Here is a 24,428-nt window from a genome sequence, read left to right on the forward strand (position 1 = left end):
AAAAAAAGCACATCTGTAACTCTGTTATACATACATACAATCCAGTTGATCCTAGTTGATCAAACAAAGCAGTCAAGTTCAGTTTATCATTCAAACTGGTGAAAAAGTTTTCTGTCTAAGGAAACCAAGCAGATTGCATCAAGTTATTGTCTTGCAGGCTTCATCCTCCTGGACGAACATGTACACAATGTAAGAACAGTTTCTTACACTGTGTCAATTACTTTGCAGCAATCCCTCATACTGAGCATGTATGTAGCATGACAGGGAAAGGAAAGCTCCCTTTCAGAGGGAGAAACCTGCAGCAGGATCTAGTTCAAGATTGTAGCTAAAACTAATTTACAAATGTAGTCCTTGGCAGGTTACACACGACTGTACACACCGAGCAGTTATGGCCGCACTCATAAATAATTAATAACCTTCTTTAAAGCTCATTATATCATATACCCTGTCCCGAGTCTCAGCAATCTGAATACAGACTTAACAGTTTTATGGTATAATGCAAACATAGGCATAAAAGGATTGGCCTGAGGCTTATTATGTATTTAGCAATTTTGGTAAACAATAATGCAAGTTGTGATATGGGCATCGTTGGCAGTACAAATTCTGGATTGGAGCATCTCTACTTTTTTATTTTATTTTCTGTTACATGAAATTGTATTAGAAATTCTACAGAATAACATTTCTTCTTCTTTAGTTTGTATACATCTCTTTAGGTTTTATTTTGTATTTATCCTCTATTTTATTAGCAATTTGTGCTAGACCTCCTCTGGGGGACTACCAATGGAAATTAGCCAGTGGGTACATCTTCTCTTTTAGGATTGACATTCCTGCACATGAACCAAATAAATAAATTCAGACAAACATTGCCTTAATGTGACTTCCCAGGTTTAAATGTATTTATATGTAGACGTAGGTATGAAACCACTTGTAGTCGCGCTGAGACGGTCCATTGAGTGTTTGCAGCCAAGGCAGATGGTGAACTTTAGGTCCGCTTCTTCCTGAGTAAAGTGCTACCAGGCTGACATGAAGGGCTCTCGACTGAAGCGGCGCCCTCCGAATAGACTCTTCACCTGGAGAAAGAGAGCAGATAGAGATACACACTCACACATGCTGCACATCCACGCTTACGAAAGACCTCTCAACATGATGACACAAATGTAGACATGCGAGTCGTACGCGCGCACGCACACGCACACGCACACACAACCTACTTCACATGTAGAGCAGCATTCCCAGCTGAGTGCCGCTCTCCAACCTGGCAATTTCAGCGGAAAGAAAATCCAACTAAAGTACACAGGGCCTCATGCTGATTTCGCAACAGGGGGCTTGAATGGCAGAATGGCCTCACTACAGCCCTCGTTACTGATCCGGCAAGATCCAACTCATCTGGTTCAATAGCACTCTGTCACTGGCTCTTATGTGTGTGTGCACATGCAGGCAAAGCTGGATCCTGTCCCCTCCCCCCTCCCACCACCTCCTCGTTCACAATCTTGTTGGATTGCAACAGCAAGATTCAACCCACATGCTTAAACCTAGTTGAGAATTGTGTCTTTATACGCATCTCAGATGGAGAAACATAATGTACATGCTCTCAGATGCACCTAACAGGGAATGTTTTGGGTGACATTTAGTTTCTAGGTTGCACAAGATGCTCCTATAAATGAATCATGAGTAAATCTGTGAGGTGTGAATAATAGATGGGAGGAGAAGTAAAAAACAAAGGAGTGCTGTTATTATTTGTTAATAAGACACTCTGGAGCATCACTAACTAGATCTCATTACCTCAATACTCGCAGGCATGCATACCACACACACACACGCACGCACACCCCACATGCCAAACACATAACGAGGTCTCTCATCCTGCGTGACTATTTTTACCTGTGAAGCCTGTCGTTGCCTAGCACTCTGTAATTACATCCCACACTTCTTCTCCAGCAGATGATTAGAAGCAGTGATGGATGGGTTAACACTGTCACCTAAAGATGCCTAGGTGCAAAGCTAATTATGCGACCATGCATGTGTCATATACCTGATACACGTGATAGCCCTGTGGAATGAGCACGATAAAGGTGGACGCTGCATCTTCTGTTAATTAACAGATAAGACATGATGAAGGAACTCCGCCGTTGATTAATAGATTTTTGGAGCTCAGTGTCTCCAACTCCGACAGCAGAGTGACAGACACGGTTCCTTCACTTTCTCGTCGTCCTCCATGAAAAACAATTTCAAAAGTGCTTGGCTCATTTATCACTCTGCACTTTATGGAAAAAAAAAATAAAAAAATTCTAAATGCACGCTGTATTTTCGCTCTCCCAACCCCCAGAATAGATATGGATTTACTGTCATGTAAGGCGAGTGAGCTTTGTTTTGTGTCTCTGCATAGACAATTGTAGCACTGTTGGAACCTGGGGATTGGAGTGTGTGCTTATACATGCAAAATGTGCCCAGCTCCAGAGCGTGTGTGCATGCAGGGATGTGAGGGGTTACGTTTATGATTGCCACGGCTGCAGCTGGGGCTGTGGGCTGAGTAATTGCCTGTCTTGGTAGGGAGAGCGTGGTAGCGAGCTAAAAGTCAAGTGCTCTCTTCCTGCTGTAGACCTCATTTGGATTCCACATAGCTAGCTAGCAAGCTAACACCAGCCTTGGGCCTGTATTATTCATAACTTGACAGATAGCTCTCACTAAAAGCATTGGAAGTGGGCCAGGGAGTGATGGAGCGACAGAGGGAAGCGGCACCACTGCACCTCAGTCTCTGGCAGGGACAAGCGGAGAAGGAGGAGGAGGATTTGGAAACTATAGATGCCCAAATACATCTATATGTGCATCTCGGTAAATTAGAATACCACTAAAAATTTACTTAATTCAATGATTTGATTCAAAAAGTGAAACTTTTATGATCTATTACCAAATTATATGGCTATTTCAAGGCTTAATTCCAAATCATTTTTATTATTTTTATTATGGCTTCTAATTCTAATGTTGCTTAAGACCGGTTTAATAAGATTATTTTCATACAAAAATATTTTCGTACCGAAGCATACCGGTATGTCGCTGAGATGTACAATGCACGCACACATACTTGGTTGGTACTTTTTGCAGCAATACAGTGTGGCACAGAGCATGTTAAGAAAAGCCCAGGTTGCTTTAATATCAGCCTGTAGCATATCAGCAATATTGTGTCTGGTGTCTCTCATCTTCCTCCATACATTTGAGGTTTGGGTCAGGCAAGTTAGTTGATTGGCCAGAAATCACTCCATTGGTTCTGGAGTGGTTTAGAACAAGAAACGGAAACGTTATATGTGCCTGTAGTAGCAATGTTCACCTTGTGTATACCTCCAAAAGTCTTGAATGCGCTTCACTTTATAAACCACTCAATGTTGGAACAATCTCTGTTGGTTGTGCACAATTTCTTTAACCAATTTTTCATTCATGCCATGATCTGAAAACATTCAGATCATTGCCTGAATGTTTTCGCAATGGTCTTTTGTGACTTACCCTCCATATGGAGGTGAGTTACTGTTTGATGGGCAACTGATAAGTGGGAACTCTTCCTCATGATTGAGTAAGATGTATTCTAATTAACTGAGATGCAATGATAGGCAGTCCAAAGAGGAGTCACGTAGTAGCACCAGATGGCCTAGAAAAGCATGCAGTAAAGCAAGGACTTGAATGACAACGGCAAAGAAAGAACAAAAGCAAAATGAAAAAAGAAGAAATGCAGAGTAATATCAAATTGAAGAGAGAAAGATGGCTGGTAAAGAAAGAACAGGCATCCATCCACCCCCACCAAGCTCAGGAAGCCCTCTGTCTCCATGTGCAGCACCAGATAAGGTCGCATTAATCAAAATCTGCCACTTCCCGTTCCAAAAAACACAGTGCATGCCATCAGCCCCCCTCCATGAAGTATCTGTCACCGAAACAGAAATTTCCATATTTAATGGGAAAGCTTTATATCACAAAAAAAACAAAAAAAACGAAACGTGTTTGGGCTGGGGGTGAAAGGAACTGAGCTGGTTGGATCTGTCAGCTCTGTCATTAGTTTATACACTTCAGACTGTGCATGGCGCCTTGGGGTTCATTTCAGTTTAGCTCTGATTCAGCTGTTATCACTTCAGCAGCACGACTGAGCCGGACACAGATTGGTCCGCTCAAATACAATCACTGCTGTAATGACAGTTCACTAAAACAGTATTATATTGTCTACTCTACATCACCGAGTCTCTTTCTTCGCCTGCTAGGACTTAATTAATTAATGTATTTGTTCTGCTGCATATTCTGTCCTCTAACACAGTTTAAAGCAGGCTTTGAAAGCCCTTCAACAGTGCGACTGCCAAATTTACAGTGGCGTGCACGTATTTGTTTATTTTTTTCCCTTTGTAAATGCTCCCCCTCATTTGCCTTCTGTGCTTTATGACAAGCCTGCAAACTGCCTTCCTGACATTACCTGACGTCAGATAAACAGGTGGTGTTTATGCTTTTTTTTTTCTCCTATCCCTGCTTTTTTTCTTCTTTTTTATTTTTATAACTGCCTCCCGGTGGAACAACATCAAAGGGAATGGCAGATCATGTACGGTTAGTGCCGAGCGTGCCGTGGGGGTTTGGGGGTGGGTGGGACCTTGGCAGTGGAGAGGGGAGATGGCGCTTTCTGAATGGGTTAGCGACTCGGGGCCACCTCCGGGCTCGGGCTCATCCTGACCCCTCACCTCTGAACCCATTTCATACCCATTTCTGGATCTTTCTTCCTCCTCCTTCTGGCATGCCTTCCCTTCCACAGCAGCTGCCAACAGAATTACATCAGTGTCATACAGCCCTCCTCCACTGGTGGAAAGACGAGGCTTAGCAAATATGAAACAGAGTTGGCCTCACAAAAGGAAGATTATTTTTACTCTGTTATGTTATTGAGGAACTACTGTAACCACCAAGGATGGTTGTGATGGTTATTATTAACAAATCACATGGCATTCATGGCATTCATTATGCCATCAATGCATGGCATAATGAATGCCATGCATTCATTATGTTCTTAATCTATGTATTCTCTTGTCCCTAACTTGTGTTCAGATCTACTGGTTTCGGTTCGAGATTAAATCTTTAGCAAAGGGTCTGTTTAATATTAGTTGTATGATCATTTTGAATGAAATCTACTGATAAAATAAAATAACCTTCTCAGTATTGCCCTTTTTATGACTTGTTACCTATAACATTTGTATGCTTTTCATTTTGATAAATTATCTTGAGCAAAAATCTAGAAAAACACCCAATCCAAACTCAATAATAATTTTCTTAGGGAATCAAACCATACTTACCATACCTTGTTGAAACCAATAATGAAACAGGTGTTACTTGGTAATTTTGGACATTCCAAATGTGTTAAAGCAAATAATTAAATAATAATAATGCTGTAAAATTTTTAAACCAATAAAAGTTACTACTTTCCAGTAGTATTTTTTTTTTTTTTACAGATGGTGACACTTAATAGTCAGTGTCACCATCTTTGCAGATAAGTTAAAAAGTCACAGAAAAATGTTTTGCAGAATATTCAATTCTCATTTTTCTTCAGTGCTCCATTTTAATTTCTCCATTTGAATATTTCAACCAGGCCAATCAGTGAACAGAAGAAGTTGAGTACAATGATATTGGTTTTCTGCACTATATTCTGCTTATAGAGGACTGTAGTTTGTCAATGGCAACGGAGAAAGTGAATACAGTCATTTAGTCCATGTTGACTAAATTTCCAAATGTTGCATTAACATTTCCAGTCATCTCGTTTGGCTTGACAGCTCTCTCTTTGCAGTGTAGGAAGAGAGATTTCCGGTAAGCTTCATAGCGTCAAACTGGTGCATTACATGCCTCACAGCCAAACATTAGCAATTGGGTAAAGTTTAAAACTGCAACAAAATCCTTCAACAAAATCTAGGAAGCTAACATTTCTCAACAGCAGAAGTGTAGAACAAGTGGCTGTTTTTTTTTTTTTTTTTTTTACCATGCTAATATAAATGGACTCAGCCAGAAAAAATATAAATCAATTGTTAATAGAACAAAAGGAGAAGTTTTCAGGTTGCGATTTAGTTATTTTTATTTTCAGCACTTTTTAAAAATTCTCTAGAAATATATTAATAGCATCGTTTTCCCTTTAGATCTCACCTTTAATTTTATTCTAGCGCCTGCATTGTAATCAGTACTTTACAATTGATAATTGGCAAATCACTCTGGTTTTCTTACATGCAAACAAAAAGTGAAGAACTCCGAGCAATAAGGCACTTAGTGATAAGAATTTGTAATGTATTTTATTGGCTTCTAATCAGGCAATGATTATGTTCCACAGCAGGTAAGAAATAAACAAAATAGAAACACAGCTAATATATCTTCACTCAGGTGGTTCATCACAGCCAAAGATTGCTTCATCACTCCATCAGTTCTTCCAAACAAACAGCTACTGTGACAGCCTCCTCAGTGGCTTCGGTAGACAGATAAAAAAAAAAAAAAAAAAAGAAGAGGGAAATCCTCCTCAGAAAATGGCTGATGGGCTAGCAGCTACCTAGCTGTTCTTTCCTTATGCATTCGAGAGTCGAGGTGATTGATTGAAGTCATTACGCTGGTGGAAAGACTCCTTACCTGGCTAATCCGGGAGTGATTTTAGTAGCAGGATGACAGATAGCCACATTACAGTCTAGAATCAGCTGCTCGATGAGCTCTCCTCCCCAGGTCTTCCTCAAGTGAATTATGTAAAATAGCTTGTATAATATAAATACTAATATTCTCATAGTTGATAACGCAGCTGCCTTAAAGTTGTATGCATCTCTGACATAAACAACATGTTTACAAAGACATTTCAAAGTTTAGGACTATGATTTTTTTTTTTTTTTTACTTAAACGTTTATTGCTGTAAATACACTGATTATTTATTAAAATATCAAAATATAACTATACAGTTTTCTGACAAATGTTGAGCGGTGTCTCTCACTTGGTCTTCACCAGCCAAGACTATTTCATTTGGAATGGGGGGATGGACATGGCCAGTCTCCAGTTGGAAACGGGAGCTGCGCAGTCTTCTGAAAAATATACAGGAAACAAAAAAATATAAAGGTTAATAAAAAATGGTATGGATTTTTCTTTACCTAAAAACAAAATCCCATCATATATATATATATATATATATATATATATATATGTATATATATGTATATATATATATATATATATATATATGTATATATATATATATATATATATACATATATATATATATATATATACATATATCTGAGTATGTGTTGATGAGGCTCATGTAACAACCCTAAAGCAGATAATAAACATAGTTTTTATTAAGCCAACATTTCTGCATTAAACACTTTTATTGTGCCAATGTAATATTCTAATCTAAAATGTTGTGATTTCATCAGTTGTAAGCGGAACGTAATGAGAATTAGTTAAAATATGTGTGTAAATTATCTATGCAGTATGTTTCACTTTGAGTTACTGAAATACATGTTGTTTTCCATAATATTCCAATTTATTAAATATGACTGTTTAAATAAATAAATGTGTTTTATTGGGTCTTATTCAGACTAAAGCACAGAAAGCTTTTTTCTCAGACTGCATTCTGTGAAATGTTGTCACTTCATTAACCCTTCATTTCTTTGGAAGGCACCATTAAAGATGGCAAACGTATTTAAGCCAAAGGTACTTTATGTGAAGATGTAAGACAGAATAGAGTCAAAAGAATATCCAAACAAGAATTAAATCCAGCTTAACATTGAATGAAGAAAACATTGTAAACTACGTCCCTTTCCCTTTGCAAATCAGAATCAAAATTTTGGCATCTCGTCTGGTGAAACATAAATGATCTGTGCAATCCTGATTCATCCCTCCTATCTTCAGCAGTTCCAATATGCTCTCCACCATAGAGAAAAACCTCTAGCTAAGCAACAAAAACACTTTGGTTTGGTAATTAGCGCACAAGGCAGAGAAAAAAAATGAGCAGCCAACACTTTGGGTGGGTTTAGAGGATAAATGTTGGAAGATTTTCGTAAACACATGGAAGTTGCCAACTGGAAAGGTTGCTTGTCATTGTGCTGCGCTTAGGCAGAAACATGTACAGATAAGTCGAGAAGAGGAGTAGAAGACTGTCCAAAGATGGAAGGAACCAAGTTTACATTATTGATGGGTTTGTGAACTTCAAGAATTATATTTTGCATTTGCCCCTCATCCTTTTTGGAGCCAGAACCGACCATACGGGGACAAGAAGTTGGAGCTTTGTGGGATATTTAGAACTTGCTGTGTGGAAAAAAAGAAGAAAAAAAAGGTTCTAAAGAAGCTCTCGCGTACCGATACTAATTTCAGGCGTTTTTTTTCTGATTTCTTTGTAAGATCTGTAAATTTACTCTTTGACAAGACGGATTACTGTTCACTACCATTTTTCAAATCTTCTAGAATTTCTTTCTATTTTTGCATTCTATATTTTTCTACAATTTCCACTCAAATCAGTAGCTTTGTCCAGTCCTGCAGAAATAACCTGATGGTACGGATTGTGCATCCAGGACAGATCGTGGAGTGACAGGTGGAACCGTTTCTGTCATCGTCTTTTTCTTTGTTCCTTCTTCAGATACAATGTGAGCTCTAACTAAACTGACCCCACAATTATTAGTATTGATTTGTTTGTTGTGTTTGGGTATTCATCCCCAAACTCCTTGATGAAGAGCTAAAAAAAATGCAAGAAAGGAACACAAAAGACAGACAGAAGGCTCCATCCTTATGTTTCTGTGTATTTAGCATTGATCGTATATGGTCCATTAGCACAAGTATTATGACTTACTATAGAAAACACACATAATGTGTGTTTCCTGCTGAGTACAACTTTACCATTATAATTCCACAAGATAAAAAGCCAGCATGTTACGAAATGGACTCCTGAAGATGATAAACCAGAACAACTCTGAGTCAATATAAAGTTTTCATGCTGTATACTGATGTATCTTTACTGGCTTAGGTGAATTAGTAGCCTAATTAAACAATGAACATGCCTACAAAGAATAAAAAATGGTACGAATCGTAGCTTCTAAGCTTCTAACAGCTTTTTTTGTATTTCATTTCTAACACCCTGTTAGTACTGAACATATAGCCGTTTCACTTAGGAACAACTTCAACTGTGTTTTTGTTGCTTACTGCCCAGTTTTACTTTAGCATGTTCACTCACCAGAAAATAAAGATCTCATTTTCATTGCTATTCAAAAGTAGCAATGAAACTCTACTGGGCGCCTCTCTACCTTTAAGCATTGAATAAAGGTGAGCACAACTAATGTCCAAATCATGATATGAGGTAGAAATTCAAGAGGTCACTCACATGTTTGGAACATAATCAGTTTTTGGTCTTTTGTAAATTACCCAAACCAGCGCTGCCATTGCAGTGAAAAGCATGTCTGTTATTTCAGCACCATTGATGAAGGAAGAGTTGTCATTTGTCACATTTTGGCTTTGTAAATCCAGGAAGACACATTATTATGCGCAAGCATCATTTGAGCTTCATAGTTGGGGATTGTGTCAAGACCAAGGCTATTTGAGGTGATATTTTATGAGTCTGGTCGTCATTCCTGTGCTCATGAACGGGCCAAAACAGCAAATGTGCAAGCTGGAGACTGAGCTGCCAGCAAACGCCCCAAATTGTGGCGTCTGCCATGCACTTGCTGAGCCTCCTGCACCAAGACACTGCCTTTTGTTCTCCTCTGCTATTGGGAGAAGCCTGACAGCTCTGAAATGATCCTCACTCCTCTTTCACACGCAAAAACGTCCTTCTCTTTATCCCTCCTGTACCCTATACTTCCCAGGTTTGTGCACACATGAAAGAGGCCTCCATACAGAAATGCACAAAAAAGCATACATTCTCCCATCTGTCTCGCCTCCTATAGCCTCTAATTTTCCTCCCCACCCCTCATTTTCTCTCCCTGCCTGCCGTTCTCTCTCATTTTTCCTCACTGGCTGGCTGACTGGCTGTGAGGATGGCGAATCCCTCGTGGGTTTCTGGAGGGTATCACCATGGAGACGGGGCTCTGCCACACGTGTCTATAGATCCTCCTGCTGGATAGGGAGCACAGTCGGAGGTGGTGCATTCCCTCTGTCTCCAGTCTGCTCTGTGGAGCAATAAGTGCGATGAAGACAGTAGCAGCGTTAGAGAAACCAGGGGAAAATGGCAGGAATAGTAATGCAGAGAGCAATTTACGCTGAAAACCTTAACATATTGAAATAATGCAGAGAAATGTAGGAATGGCGAACATAAAGATGGCAGAAAGAAAAGATGAAGGAAAAAGGAGGCAGGGGGAGCAGCTACAGCACCTTCATCCGTGCATCAGGGAGACAAATAGTGTGTGATGCTAATGACCGGCTAAAGCTTTTGCCCCCGCTGCGAACAGCCGCTAATATGACTGCTAATAAAGGCACCGTGGAACGGTGTCGCATTCCAGCAGTCGCTCAACTGTCGACTGAAATTAGCCAAACAGGAGCTCTCTGTCTCCTGCCACTCCTCTCCCCTGTCTCACGTTAATGCTCCAGGAACTGGTGCCCGTTCAGTACAATGCCTCCTGACGGGGCTATTCTGCATTAAGGGGGCCTCTTGTTCACACTGTAATAGAATTTGTTCCATCTTGTAATGCTAAGGATGCCCACTTTATAGAAAAATCAAGTGGTCTTTTTGTGGTCTGAAGCTCTTTTCTCCTCTTGATTGCTGCCTCCCATCCTGCACGCGCCTCTCGGAGGATTTTTGTCATTCTGCCAGGAAGGTGGTGGAGGTGGTGGGTGGGGGGTGCAAAGCAACCTAGAATGGTGCAGTATTTTCTCATCGTCTTGTTTTTTTCTTCACATTTCCAGCTGAATTAGTCCTCTTTTCAAGTAAAATACCACTTAATTACTTGAGGAATTTTAATTGCTAAGTGCAGTGAGTGGGATGCAAGGCCTGTGATGAGGAACATTGCCGACAAGGTCACTCGGTGGCAGGATTGGAAGAACGTGGGAAGCTGCGGAGGCTTCCTGCAGGTTTAGTCATCATGGGGCTCGCTAGAAGCAAGGCAAACATACCTTTTCATCATATAGCAACAGTTCGACATCTAAAGGACACTTAAGAGCTCAGCTCTTACAGCGATAATCAGCTGTGGTGAATTATAGCACTGTTCCGGAACCAATCAGTTTCTAATTTATCAAAAAAGTTTGCCTCATGATCTATGATTGAACAGGAGTTTATAAAGTTCTCTCAAACCGAAGGAAATGATGTTAAGCTAACAATGAAGCTGTTATCACGCTGTATCTGTTTTGCTTTGTATGTCAATGTATTGATGTATAATCAGACAGACGGTTGGTAAAATGTAGTGTGAGATTGCCTGATGTAATCTTAAGGTATTTGTTTTAATATCTGAGAAACAGTTTGTTAAATGTGTTAGATTTTGAGCATAGGAATGGTATACATGCAGTACCTATCCTACACCTATCAGATGCCATTTTAGATTTGTTAAATTTGAAGCTAAGTGTAACTAAAAATCCTTAGATTTCGCATTTGATTTTCGCATTTTTATCCCCTTTTTAACATATTTCTGTTAAAAAAGAAATATGTTGCATTTTAGTTTTGCTGGTAGTGGTAATAGTTATTTTTGGTACAAAATTAAATGCATAGGAGAGTGATGCTGTACGATGCTGTGTATTCCTATGCCATTTGCAAGACACATATGCAACATTGTGGTTGTTTGTGATTGGATGAACTGGATCACTCAGCAAATCAACAACAACAACAACAACAACAAAGGTTTTGTTGGGCAGGATTTCATACTGAGGCTGCAGCGTACGTTCTGGTGCATACGTTGGAGGGACGGCTTTAATCAGTTGTTCCCCAGTCAGATTTGTCTCCATCCAGAGATCTTGTCAGATTCATCCCCGTTTTTGGAACCACATCTTGGGTGGTACAAACGGGACCCAGCCGGGTATTGCATGCAACCAATTCCACTGGCATCTCACCACATTCGCTGATTAGCCCGTGGTATCCATGCCGATACCGTAGTTACTGGCAATCTGAAAATTGATATCTCCATAGTTAAACTTGGTCAACCAGTCATAAATAGACTTTGGTAAGATAAGAGCTATGTCGGGTTAGAAAATTTTTACTATGTTTATAAAGCATTTTTTTTTTCATATGTTAGAGGTCTAGTTTTAAAAAATGTAAACAATCTGCAACAGCTGTCATAACCATCTTAAAGCTGCGATGGCTTTCACTTTCACCTTTTTCAAAACCTGTAACAATTTATTTGGATAAGAGAGACTCACATTGAAAGTTCAACATATTAGCTATCAATATTTAATGTTATAGATAACATATTAACACACTTAGCATGACATTTGAAAGCTTTCTTCATTCTTGTTTAGCCAACAACAACTAATCATTCTAGAATAAGCTAGACATGTTACAAAATATGTATTATATATCAAATGCTTCTCATTTGTGGAGATACCAAAAACCTTCCTCTGGGAATAAAAATTTTGTTTTGACTAGACCTGTGGTTCTACAAGAACAAGCTGAACTTGTTGGGGAAACTATTAATCTGACAAAGGAAGACCACACTGCACTGTCCTGTCACCACTGCGATTAAAATTCATTTGCGCACATCAAGGCGGTCCACTTCCAGTGGTTGTACAAGCCTGCTCCTAAAATAATAATGCGCACTTGACTCCTTTTAATGAAAAAATACACAGCCCACCCCATATTATTTGCTGTCCATTAGCTGATGTTGCAGCAATTATTCAGTTCAACAACATGGTCTTTTTTATTATTATTATTTTTGGATGTAGTTGCATTAAGACCTGTCAGGCACAGATTCACAGAGCCAAGCTTAAAGCTTGACAACAAACATTGCCTTCAGACTGTTTTATTGTTAAAAAAAAGAAAAAAAAAGAAAAAAACAGGTAGAAAAGCAAGGCTAGGTGACAAAGCAGGAGAGGAGGGGGTGAGAACCCGTGTCTATCTACCTTTCACACCACTTCTCTCCCTTTCTGCCCCTCCTCTCCTGCTTGCCCGCCTGCCTGCTGGGACTGGCCCTTGATTTATTTGGAGAGGGCCACGGAACAGAGGAGCCAGGATGAGTGGCATTTTAATGTGCTTTCGAGATGTTTGGTCACAAGCACTATTGATCACTGTGCTGCAGCTCAGTCTCAACCCCCCCTCCCTCACTGTCCCACGAACCCTCTCGCTGCCCTGGGGGGGAGAGCTTGTCAGGCAGGGAATGAGTTTCCATGTAGGCTTAGATTAATGAAATGAGGCCCCTGGTCACGGGTGGTGCAGGGGGTCAGACCATTAAGGAATCCCCACACTGGGCGAGATTTAGCCTTGACTGACTGAGTATGGATAGGCTATTGAATAGACCTGGATTGGAATATGAGAAAAGTAGGTGGTGTAGACATATCAGTTTGCTGCTGTTGTTTCAGTTCAAATCTCATCGACATCTTTTCATTCATTTAAAGTTTCTTGTGTTAGTGTTGACGCTGTGCACAGGAGAGAACCTGGGGATATTTCATAGCTGAGTGAATGTGACCAGAGCCTTTTGGGTTCATCTGACAGCTCAAAAAGCTCAAAAATACTGACTTGTGTGGGTGATTTCTGAAATCGGGCACATGCTCCAGGACTCTCTCAGGTTTGATGAGTCAAATGGAATAAGATCCCTCTGATCAATAGCCTGAGCAAATACACAGATTATCAGATTATCAGATTAGGATTTGTCCCCTAGATGCAGAGGAGAGCCAGAGAATACATTAAAACCTGAGGTGCCTTGATATGATTCAGGTTTGTTCTCACTCGGAGTGAATTTTGTAAAAGCTGTTGTGTTTCACAACTCTAAACTGAGTTTGGAGGTGTTTACAGGGCAGGCATTGTGGTGTTCTTTAGCCTAAGGAAAAACTGACGTTAAATCTTTTGATTTTGTTTCATTTAGGGGTTCGTGTGTGTGGGAATGTAAGAAAATAAAAAGATCACGTTAGCATAACAACTCAATAGTTAATGAGCACATCTAATTAAAGCCTGATGTCTGTCTCGGCGGAACAACTTGAGATGCTATGTTTTCCGTCTTTGACCCTGCAAGTATTGAACTCCTTTCAAAATGTTGTAAATAAGCTTTACAAAATAAAGGTTAACATGAGCAGTGATGTTTGCTGTACTTCGTAAAAGTATTTAGACCACTTGAATGTTTTTCACGCTTGGCCATTTCATCACTACAAATGTATTTTGGGGGAATTGGAATGAAAAAGACACATTTTTCAAGAGAAATAAAACAAAGTGTGTCATTTACTCCTGTGGGTCCCCAATGAGTCAATACTTTGCAGAACTGCATTTCACTGTGATTGCATCTGCAAGTATTTGGAGGTATTCCTCTTTCAGCTTTGCACATCTCAAGAATAACATTTTTGTAAAATAGCTGAAGCTCAGTCACAATGAATGGAAGGAATCTGTGAGAGTCTGTTTTCAAGTCTTTCCACGGATTCTCAATTGTGTTTTATGTTTCGATGTTGACTAAAAGATGACTATGCTTTTATATAAACCACTCAGTTTTAGCCCAAGCTCAGTGTTTGGGGTCATTGTCCTGGAGGAAGGTGAACCTCCAACCCAGTTTTAAGTCTTTTAGCTAGATTTCTAACAGTTATTTTCAAGTACTGCCCTTCAATAAGTTCTATCTATATTCTCATTAACTCTGACCAGCTTTTCTGTCCCTACTAAGGAAAAGGTTTTCCCACAGCATGATTCTGCCACCGCCGTGTTTTACTGTGATTTTTGTCGCCCCTGTATAAATTAAGGCAAACATTAAGCAAGACTTCTATTAGCTTTAGTTTAACAATTGATTTCTTCCTTTTTAATTGTTGTTAAACTCACAATTTTTCTGTAACTGCTCTGTCAAGTGTTGGTTTATCACAAAAACTTCATTTAGAAAAAAATAGCATTTTTTTAATGCAACAACTTCAGAAAATGAAGGGATGTAATCTTTGTAGGTTAGCTAATATTTCTAACAGGTACTCTCATTTGTCCTCGACAGTGTGTACGGCTGCCCTGTGGCCAAGAAGAGGAAGGGTCTAGACAGGCAAACTCTGGAAACCTCTCCGAAGAGGAGCACCTACCTGGATGACATGGACAACTCCACCATGGAGGAGTGCTACGAGACAGACGGGACAGAGGAGATGGACGACAGGGAAGAGGAAGACGACGAGGGGGCCGTGGAGGAGGAGGGAGAAGTTGAAGAGGAAGACGTCGAGGGTTACATGGACTATAATGTCGAACAAATGGAGCATGAAGACGGGGAGGACGAGGACAGAGGAGAGGGAGAGGAAGAAGAGGAGGTAGAGGTGGAGCAAGACGAAGAGGAGGAAAGCGATGAAGTGAGGGTGGAGGAGGCAGAAGAGGAGGATGAGGAAGCTATAGAGGAAGTGGACTATGAAGAAGGAGAGGAGGAAGACGGAGAGCAGAATCAGCAACAAGGTAAGAGTACTAAAGGACAATGTTAGAAATAAATTCAGCAAATGTGGTGCATTTTGTGAATTTTTTTCATGGTTGTACAAATCGATATAGAAGAAAGTTTTCAAAAACGAAAAATAGGCTTTAAGGCCCCTCAAAACAGAAAAAAATGCTTTCCTGGTTTTTTTTTGTTGTTGTTTTTTTTGTGTTTGTGTTCTGGCGCTCATCATTCTCTGAGATGATCCTAAAACTTTTATTTTGTACAAATGTTCATGTAGTTTGTGTTCGCTAAATTCGACATGATGAATTGCAATGTGTGTTTTTTTTTGTTGTTTTTTTTACTTTTAAACAAAGCCGGATTAATTGACCAGAACATGAAATCATATTACTTAAAAGCTGCAGACTGTGCAAGATACCATTGGTAACAATGGTAGGAAGTTGTAACGATATGCTATAGATAACATAGCCGATTGTGTGAGTCCACATCAAAAGGCCCATGATAAATGTATTCAAGCAACCAGAATTGCCTTTTCATTGGAGTTATGAGCTCCAGCATTTTTATTGGTATGATCAACAGCAGAGATAGCCTGGCATGCCACCATGTTCATAGAAAGCTTAAATCTCATTACTCTGGTACCACATAATTGAATTCAGTATCACTTCAGCTCAGTTTGTTTATATAATACCAGATTACAGCAGATAAAACTGATTCATTCCATATGCCGTGGTACAGAAATCAATCAAGTCCAAATTCACTTCAGATCAATCTAGTTTATGAGAATAGAAGCTATCATATATCCATTTTTAGGTTACACATGCACAGTACAATTTGATTTTAATTTAAGCACTTGCGTTTTCCTTCATAGCATCAGATACTTTTAAAAGATTTTTAAAATATCTTCTCAAAAACGTCTGACGGGGATTTTTTCAAAGGGTTGAAGAAATGTCTGACAACAGGATTACAAACCGTGAAGTGAGTAAAACAAGATCCATCTGAAAAATGAAGATAAAATAGCTGATCTGGTAAGAGTTTTTCATAGCCCAACATGTAAAAAGAACATCTGCAGTTATGGCGGAAATAATATCTGTTGTTTTGTTTCGTACTGACTGACATCAAAGTTTTTTTTACAGCTTTGCATCGACGAGTTTTGAATTTCATAGCTGCATGTTCAGACAGTGGAGGGTGGGCACCCACCTGTCTTGTGCCAAGTGTAAAACCTGTGGAAAAAAATATTGGCATACTCAACCACTTTCTACAGATATGAACTAAATATCAGGGTTGATATTTTCAACATGACACTAACCTGGAAGGCATAATTTTAAAAGAAATCTGAACTGTATTTGATCATCTCTACTCAAAATTTGAAATCTGTTTGAGCAGTAGAAAATTAACTTGATCATCCTTCTCTGAACAAACCTTAACCTAACCGAGGAAATATCACCAAACTTCTAACTCAATAAGAATTGAGTCTTTAGCCACTCAAGTTTGAATATATGTCTCATGAAGACACACTGCAAAATTCCACCCAGTTTTGGCAGTGGGATTTCAGAAGCTCCTGCCCCATATGTTTGTGATCTCCCCTTCCCCCAGTGATGCACCAAACAGCAGATCTGGCAGGTTTCTCTCCAGCAGATTCGGCTTTGCACCCACGCATCACGATTGGACCTGACAGTGCCTTCAAGTCCAATTAAGAGTGAAGCTCAGAGAGAGAAGTGTGTTAACCCTGTTTGGCGCGCAGCTCCATCCACCCAAAGTGTTGATGTGGCATCGCTGCGCTCCTATTTTCTCGCAGACATGTGAAAACATCTTTTCAGACTGCTTTTCATTAGAGCCCATGGCTGAGATTTTATCTTTAACACTGAGCCTGTGCCACTATCTCTTTGACCTCACTCTGTTTCTATCGAAGGCAAGTTGTCTGCACCTACCCTTTAGAAGTGTTGTACAAGACTCCTGTTGCCGGAAAGAATTCTGCACACCCTTATTTTGTTAGGGCTCTGTAATTATTAAACATTGAAAGAGGAGCATTGGATTTGGTGTACGACCTCTTCCGGTACGCATCATCTTTGCTGTTCCCATTTACTGATGGCACACAGTTACCAATCTCCAGGTGAAATTCAGGAGCTTTTCTGTGTTTTTCATTCACATGCACGCCCCATTGTCGCTACTACGACGTCAGTTCAGGGCAGGGCAATCCCTCTGTTCCCCCCTTAATCTGTGTTGCTTCTATATCCCTTTTGTGTACCTTGATTGCTCTTCAAATTGCTTCCCTGTGCCATGTTTCAAACCATCAAAAATTAAACCCCTGGTGCTGGAGGTTGCTGTAAGAAGCCTTTCGCTGTCAAAATATGTGCTTGGTCATTCGTGACAGTTCCCTCTTCCTGCTCTAAAGCCCTCACCCTCCAGGCAGCAAAGGCTGTGTTGCTCTCATTAAATTTGGATGTGTAGAAATGTGTGTAAAGATGACAAAGCTTTTGTAGAACAAGGACTGTTTTCACAAGAAATATTCAAACATCTTTGTGTTTTGTCAGTGTAGTAAAAAATATTTTTTCATTAATATCTTTTTTTTTTTTTCCCCTGGTTTTGAAGTTACCAAAGGTGATGCAAACTTTTGTTCCTTTTGCTTCTACATGTTATTGGGGACCTCCGGGTGCGTTTTCTTTACAGGAATGCAAAAGGCAAATGTGGCGCCAATATGAGCAATGTGCTCTCGACGGCACAGGGCGGAAACGTGAAAGGAGAGATTGGAAGTGCTCCAGGAGTGAGTGCTTGAAATTACTGACAGAAGAGGTTCAGTAACCTTTGCAGTCTGCCAGAATCAATTAGGCACTGAAAGGAATTCTAAAGATACTGATGATTTAATGAAAATAAAGAACTTTACAAGCAAGGGATAAATAGCTGCTGACTGAAGTTCATCATGTTACCGTTTGAACACCACGACATGACTTTGAATTTACGTTTTCAATAGAAAATAATAGACTGAATAGGCATGTCTCAAGTTCCAGTTGGATCGTGTGTTCAATGGGATAACTACATAGTGTGCAAAATCTATTTTAAGTTTTATGGGAAAAAAGGAAAGAGTATGGAATATAAGACATTTCTGTTGTACCAACCCATCTCTGATTCATCTACCTTTTATTAGATGAAGTCACGTGTATAGAATACTTTTAAATGTTTAAACTGTAACAAATATTAAATGTTGTTGTAAAAACTGGCCAGGAACACTGTTAGGATGACTTTAAAACTTTTAACTGTAACATTTTAATTAAGGTTTCTCCCATCTCTACTACTTAAGAAGACTTGTTTTACTTTTAATACTCTAAAACAACATAATCACACTTTGTATGAACTTCAAAAACAGCCACTATCTAAAGTTTATGCAAACTTCAAATGTCAACTTGAAGTTTCTATTTTTAATTCTCACCGATTAAAAGTAGTTATCTTGAGATATTGTGATGAGGAAACTGTTTTCACAATGAAACAAGATTTAGATCTTTTGATATAAATACATTTTAATCTGTGTAATTAAGAATAAAGTATGATTGAGTCAGTAAATCACTTAAGTCTAAAGAAACTGTCAAAAACTTCCAAAAACCTTAAACAAATATTGATCAATGCCATTTAAAAGACTACAACATCCTTTCCATTAAATGAGTCAAGACTTTTGCACAGCACTGAATGGCGCAGAAAGAATCAGGGGCCTACTGTGAAAACATGATTCATAGAGCATCTTTGCCTGGAACTTTCCTAAACTACTGCATTTAACTTCCTGTGGTGATTCACAATTCAGAACACAAGCTGCTAAGACTCTCAAAGTAAATTATTAAGGGGAAGCAAAGAGTTCCTTATCCAATTTAGATGGTCCAAGCCCAGAAATCCGATTTAGCTGTAAAATAGAATGACGGAAATGGAATTACAAGATGCTTGTTCTTTCTTCCCAACAGAGGAAGATCAGATGAGCACTGGTGAGGGGGACGAAGACAATGGTGGAGGCGGCGGTGTCGGAAAATCCGGTCCTGCGACAGAGAAGGATGACAACAACAACGATGAGTATGAAAACTATGACGAGCTCGTGGCCAAGTCCCTCCTTAACTTGGGGAAGATCGCAGAAGACGCCGCCAATCGCGCCATGACAGAGTCTGAGATGAACAGCAACTCGTCCCACAGTGCTGAAGATGATGAGGAGGAGGAAGAGGAGGAAGAAGACGACGAGGAAGAGGAGGAGGAGGATGAAGAGGAAGATGACGAAGAGGAGGAAGAGGATGAGGAAGAAGAGGAGGAGGAAGGGGATGAAACACAACGAGAAGATCTGAGTTTGGACGTTGACAGCGATGTGGTTCGAGAAACGGTGGACTCTCTCAAACTGCTGGCACAGGGTCATGGTGCGGTTCTGTCCGACAGCTTAGACGGACAGGAGTTTGAGAACAGAACGTCCGGCATCGGGGATGATACTGACTGTACTCACAACGGTGGAAACGCACACAACGGAGGTCAAATTAGGACCTCCAGTAACGGACAAATAGAAAACAGTGATGAGGAAGTGTGTTTAAGCAGTCTGGAGTGCCTAAGGAACCAGTGCTTCGACTTGGCTCGAAAACTTAGTGAAACAAAGCCCAACGAACGAAATGGCCCAACTCAGCAAAATCACTATTCGTGCGGGGACCCCAATCAGCAACCCCAGCATCACGGCTATGGAGATTACCACAGCAGCCAAGACGACAGACGGACTCTTGATAGGAACTATTCTGACATGGACAATCTCATGAAGCTTGAGGAGCAGCTGAGCCCACGCTCCAAGGCCTTCTCTAGCTGTGCACACGATGAGCGATATCACACCAACAGCCACCGGGACTTTGACGAGGACACGGCCTCGGTGACGTCGGACCGATCGGAGGAAGTGTTTGACATGACAAAGGGGAATCTGTCCCTGCTAGAGAAAGCTATTGCACTAGAGTCGGAGCGTGCCAAAGCAATGCGGGATAAAATGGCTGCTGACGCAGCCAGAAGAGACGGGGTGAGGTACACCCATGAAGAGCACGGCCCACGTCACGGCTACAGCGTTGAGCGCAAAGCGCGGCTTCCTGATGGCATGAAGAAGCCTTTCTTCCATAAAGGTAAGTGGATTCCATTAGAACTGATTCATGTTTGTAACCCAGTCTCATGTTTTTGTCACAATCTAACTAGTCTTATGATTTATTAAAAACAGTAATTTATTTAAAAGCATTATTTACGCCTTCCCAGTAGGTTCCTGATAATTGCATGCAATCATTATTGTCTACTTGCTGCTATAAAATTCTGCTTCACTCATTACTGAAGGTATTGGACATTAAGCTGATAAAAAGAATTTCAGGAATAAATTTTTTTTTTACAAAAATCTAAGTTTGACTTTCAAATGACAAATATTTTGATGGTCTTCTGAAATTCTGAAAAGCTCTGTTTTGTAGATTTATTTTATTTTAAACAGGATAATTTCAAGCGAAAGAATTTTCACCTTTAGAATATTGGCATAATGAACATTCATTATTGAACTTTAGGATGAATATTTTTGAATTATTTTAGATCAAATAAAATATCAATGTCTATAATTTTGTGTCAGATCATCATCTGAGTCTACAGGTGGCTTTATATATGAAAATAAAGTAACAGTTGCTGAAAATATATATTTTGAGTGATTAACTAATTATCTGTAGAAAAATGCTTTATTTTTACTCAACTAAGAGTTAATTCAGTCCAAATAATCCATCTTATAGGCTAAAGAAAGCATAAAAAATAAGATGCTCCAAAAAACCAAAGGTCAAGATCCGTGTTTTGTTTTATACTGCAAAAAGCATTTCTACAAACAACAGTAGGGCTTTTCTCATTTGACAGGCTCAGGTAAAATATTAGCTTTTTCAGTATTCTGCATTTCATTTCCTCTGCAGAAGAAACCAGACAAACACGTGTGCATTCCGGGAACCTCAGTATAACCTCGGGACAAGCTTTTTTTTTTTTTTTTTTTTTTTTTTTTTTTTCCAGCCAATTTGGAAATTCGAATCTCGGCACCAGCGTGAGGAGCAGCAGCAGCTTATATTGTAAAATAGGCCAGTATGGAAACATCAGAGGGTAGGCTTGTCAGGCATAAGTAATGGCAATCTGCATGGCCTGTTAGGACCGCAAATCTCATCCCTGTGATGCAGCTCAGGGTAAAGCAGCCTATTTTTAAACCTATAGGCAAACAGATTGGGTGAAAAAACCATGAAACAAGGGTCCTCTGTTTTTAGGATCTGCAGTACAAGTCTTAACAGCACAACGCTAAGGAAAATACAGATCATCACTTCTTTATTCTTCTCATCATTTGCACCAGTAATACACAGACCGACGTGGATAAGTTATTGTCACCTGTATGGATGATATCAGATGAGAGCAACAAATAAGAGCATGGCAATTCACAGCGGGATGATATTACACCTCAAATGCCACACAACTCACAGCAGGTTTATATTGCTACTTAAATGCCACACAAATGCTAATTTCAAGAGTCTTCCCTGGCCTTTGTGCCTGGATAATGTTGGTATAATGAGAGGATGCAAGACGGCTGCAAGGCGATAAGCATCTTTCCCCGGGCAAGATAGTAACAGACACTCGTTGACCAGGGTTTCGGTGTGTGATTTATAAAAACTAGCGGAGGAGCAAGGCTCCCTAAAAGAAGCATGAGGTTGAGATGAAAATTGAACAGTATCAAAATGACCGATAACGAACGACAGGCCCACTGACTGCACATTAATTATCTAGAGATGGTATGGTAATGGGGGCCATTTGCTATGCAAAGCACAGCCAGTCCCCAGCCACAATCAATATCCCCTGCTTTCTAATATGCCTTCCACTTGGCTGCCTCCGCTCTCCACAATAGAAGCGATGCAGGCGAGATGCATGAGCTTCACGTCTGCTTGCACTCACATGTATGGAAATGGAGAATTATTTCCAATGTGCTGCTGAAACATTAACAGCAAACATTGTATAATGAAGCCATTATACAAAAGAAGCTGCATTTTACTTGCAGCTCAAGTTCCCTATCAACATGAAACTTTGCTTCCTGATTGTGTTGGTGCCAGACAAAAGAGCCAGACATGACATTGCAGTTTTATCCCAACTCACATGGGCCTAATGTGGCATAGATGGATGATGGCCCCAAAGGATAATGAGGTGCTTCTTTTCTGATGAATGGGACATGGAATTTATGTTGGTGACTCATTTGTAAATGTATGATTACGTGTGCCCTATGCCACCTCTCAGGTTTGTCGTTTCCAAACTCTTCCCTTCACTCGAATGATTTTAACACCGCAACCCAACTGAGGGGCTTATGTCTGTTCACGTGAGGTGAGTTAGAAAATGGTCTAAGACATGAAAGAACTGTGTATCGTTCCTCCCCTTGTTACGTCAACATTTCCATAGAGTATATTGAAATATCATTAAAAGTTACATTTATTTCTGTAATTCCATTCAGAACATGAAATAAATAATCAGCACAGCTAAGTGCATTTTGGTTGGAACCATATCTGATCTAGTTGCAAGGAAATATAAGATGCAGGATTCAGGGGGGGAAAGACAATCTTGTTTCTTTTGTGGAGGAGAATGTCTCAAAAAGTGCTTTTGGTGTGAAAATAGAGCGGAAAAGAAAACAGAGATTTTAATTCAGTAAAGCAATTAATGCATGTCTTTGTTTTAATCATTTCATTCTGGCTCCACACATGAATGCAGAAATAAATGTCGAAGAAAGACATAAAAAAGCGGATTCGAAGGTCAAGAAAAATAATTTGGTTTCAAGTGTGCTTGGCACTCAAAAAGCTAATGTTTTTTTTTTGTTGTTGTTTGTTTTTTCTTGGACAAAAATAATGAAACATTTAAAATATCAAAAAATATTTTCTTTGTAGAATGTCAGAACAGTTTGAGATTTCTTCTATATTTTCTGCTATATTTCAATCCAGACTGAAATCCTGAAATCCCTTTTCCTCCACAACACAACTCGTGCTCATAAAGGCAGATTTGCTAAAGAAAACATTCGAAATGATGTTAGGGCCCGATAAAAATTGCTTTTGAGTTTCAAAGCTTTAATTTTACCCCTTAGAAAGTCTAACAGATTATACTTGATTTGCAGTTATGATTTTAGTAGACTTTTCATCAGACTGTCTCCCTCTCCTGCTATTAACTTTTTACTTGCATGAACATAGAAAATAATCTTACATCATTTAGTGTGTATTTTCTGTGCATTTTGCTCCGTCTTCTCAAATACGCAGTCACGCTTTCCTCTCCACTGTTGCTACATGCTTGCTCAGTATGAGGGATCGCTGCAAAGTCAATAACACAATGCAGGAGATTTTCTACTGTTGCTATATGTGCCCGTCCAGGAGGAGTGAATGCTGCAAGTCAGTGACTTCATGTAGTCCACTGGATTTCCTTGGAAACTTTTTTAAATTACTTTGGATAATTACCTGAGCTGACTGTACTGTTTGATAACCAGGATCAATTTGGAATGTAGGGGTGATTGATTTTAAAACGATTTTTTTTTTTTTTTTGTAAAAATAGCATTTTTCAATCTGGCCCCACCCAAGTTCATCCCACGGGTTTTCCGGCCTGGAAACGGGCATGTCGTCTACTTTCACAAATTCTGAAGCTAGCCTCTGATGCAGCCTGCTATGAAGGAGCGAGTATCATGGAGGATAGAATTTGTTCACCAAGACGAGGTGTTTGATTCCTGCTGATTCCTACCTCCACATCTCTCTGCACTTAGATTGCTTCAAATGATGAGAAAATGTCCTCCATTAGACTCAGGGTTACCTGTCTTTATTTTTCCGGTGGCTGTCACAGGCTCCTGCCCGTAGTTCTGTCAATACACTAAAGTCTACAAACCGGATTCCAAAAAAGTTGGGACACTAAACAAATTGTGAATAAAAACTATGATGTGGAGGTGCCAACATCTAATAT

The 24,428-nt window shown here is 39.8% G+C and overlaps 1 protein-coding gene across 5 annotated transcripts in view; it reads left to right on the forward strand.

The window, feature by feature from the left end:
• LOC106958095 (myelin transcription factor 1-like protein) overlaps window positions 1-24,428 on the forward strand; it is a 133,927-nt gene that overhangs the window by 73,745 nt on the left and 35,754 nt on the right. For all 5 annotated transcript variants that reach the window (XM_015049837.1, XM_015049835.1, XM_015049840.1 and 2 more), the window contains exons 5-6: window positions 15,054-15,493; window positions 19,412-20,581. In XM_015049837.1, coding sequence (XP_014905323.1) covers window positions 15,054-15,493; window positions 19,412-20,581 — 1,610 coding nt within the window. The remainder of the gene's footprint in view (window positions 1-15,053; window positions 15,494-19,411; window positions 20,582-24,428) is intronic.

The sequence above is a fragment of the Poecilia latipinna genome, unplaced genomic scaffold (genome assembly GCF_001443285.1).
Source record: "Poecilia latipinna isolate Pla-1442-1.1 unplaced genomic scaffold, P_latipinna-1.0 Scaffold961, whole genome shotgun sequence".
NCBI lineage: Eukaryota > Metazoa > Chordata > Actinopteri > Cyprinodontiformes > Poeciliidae > Poecilia > Poecilia latipinna.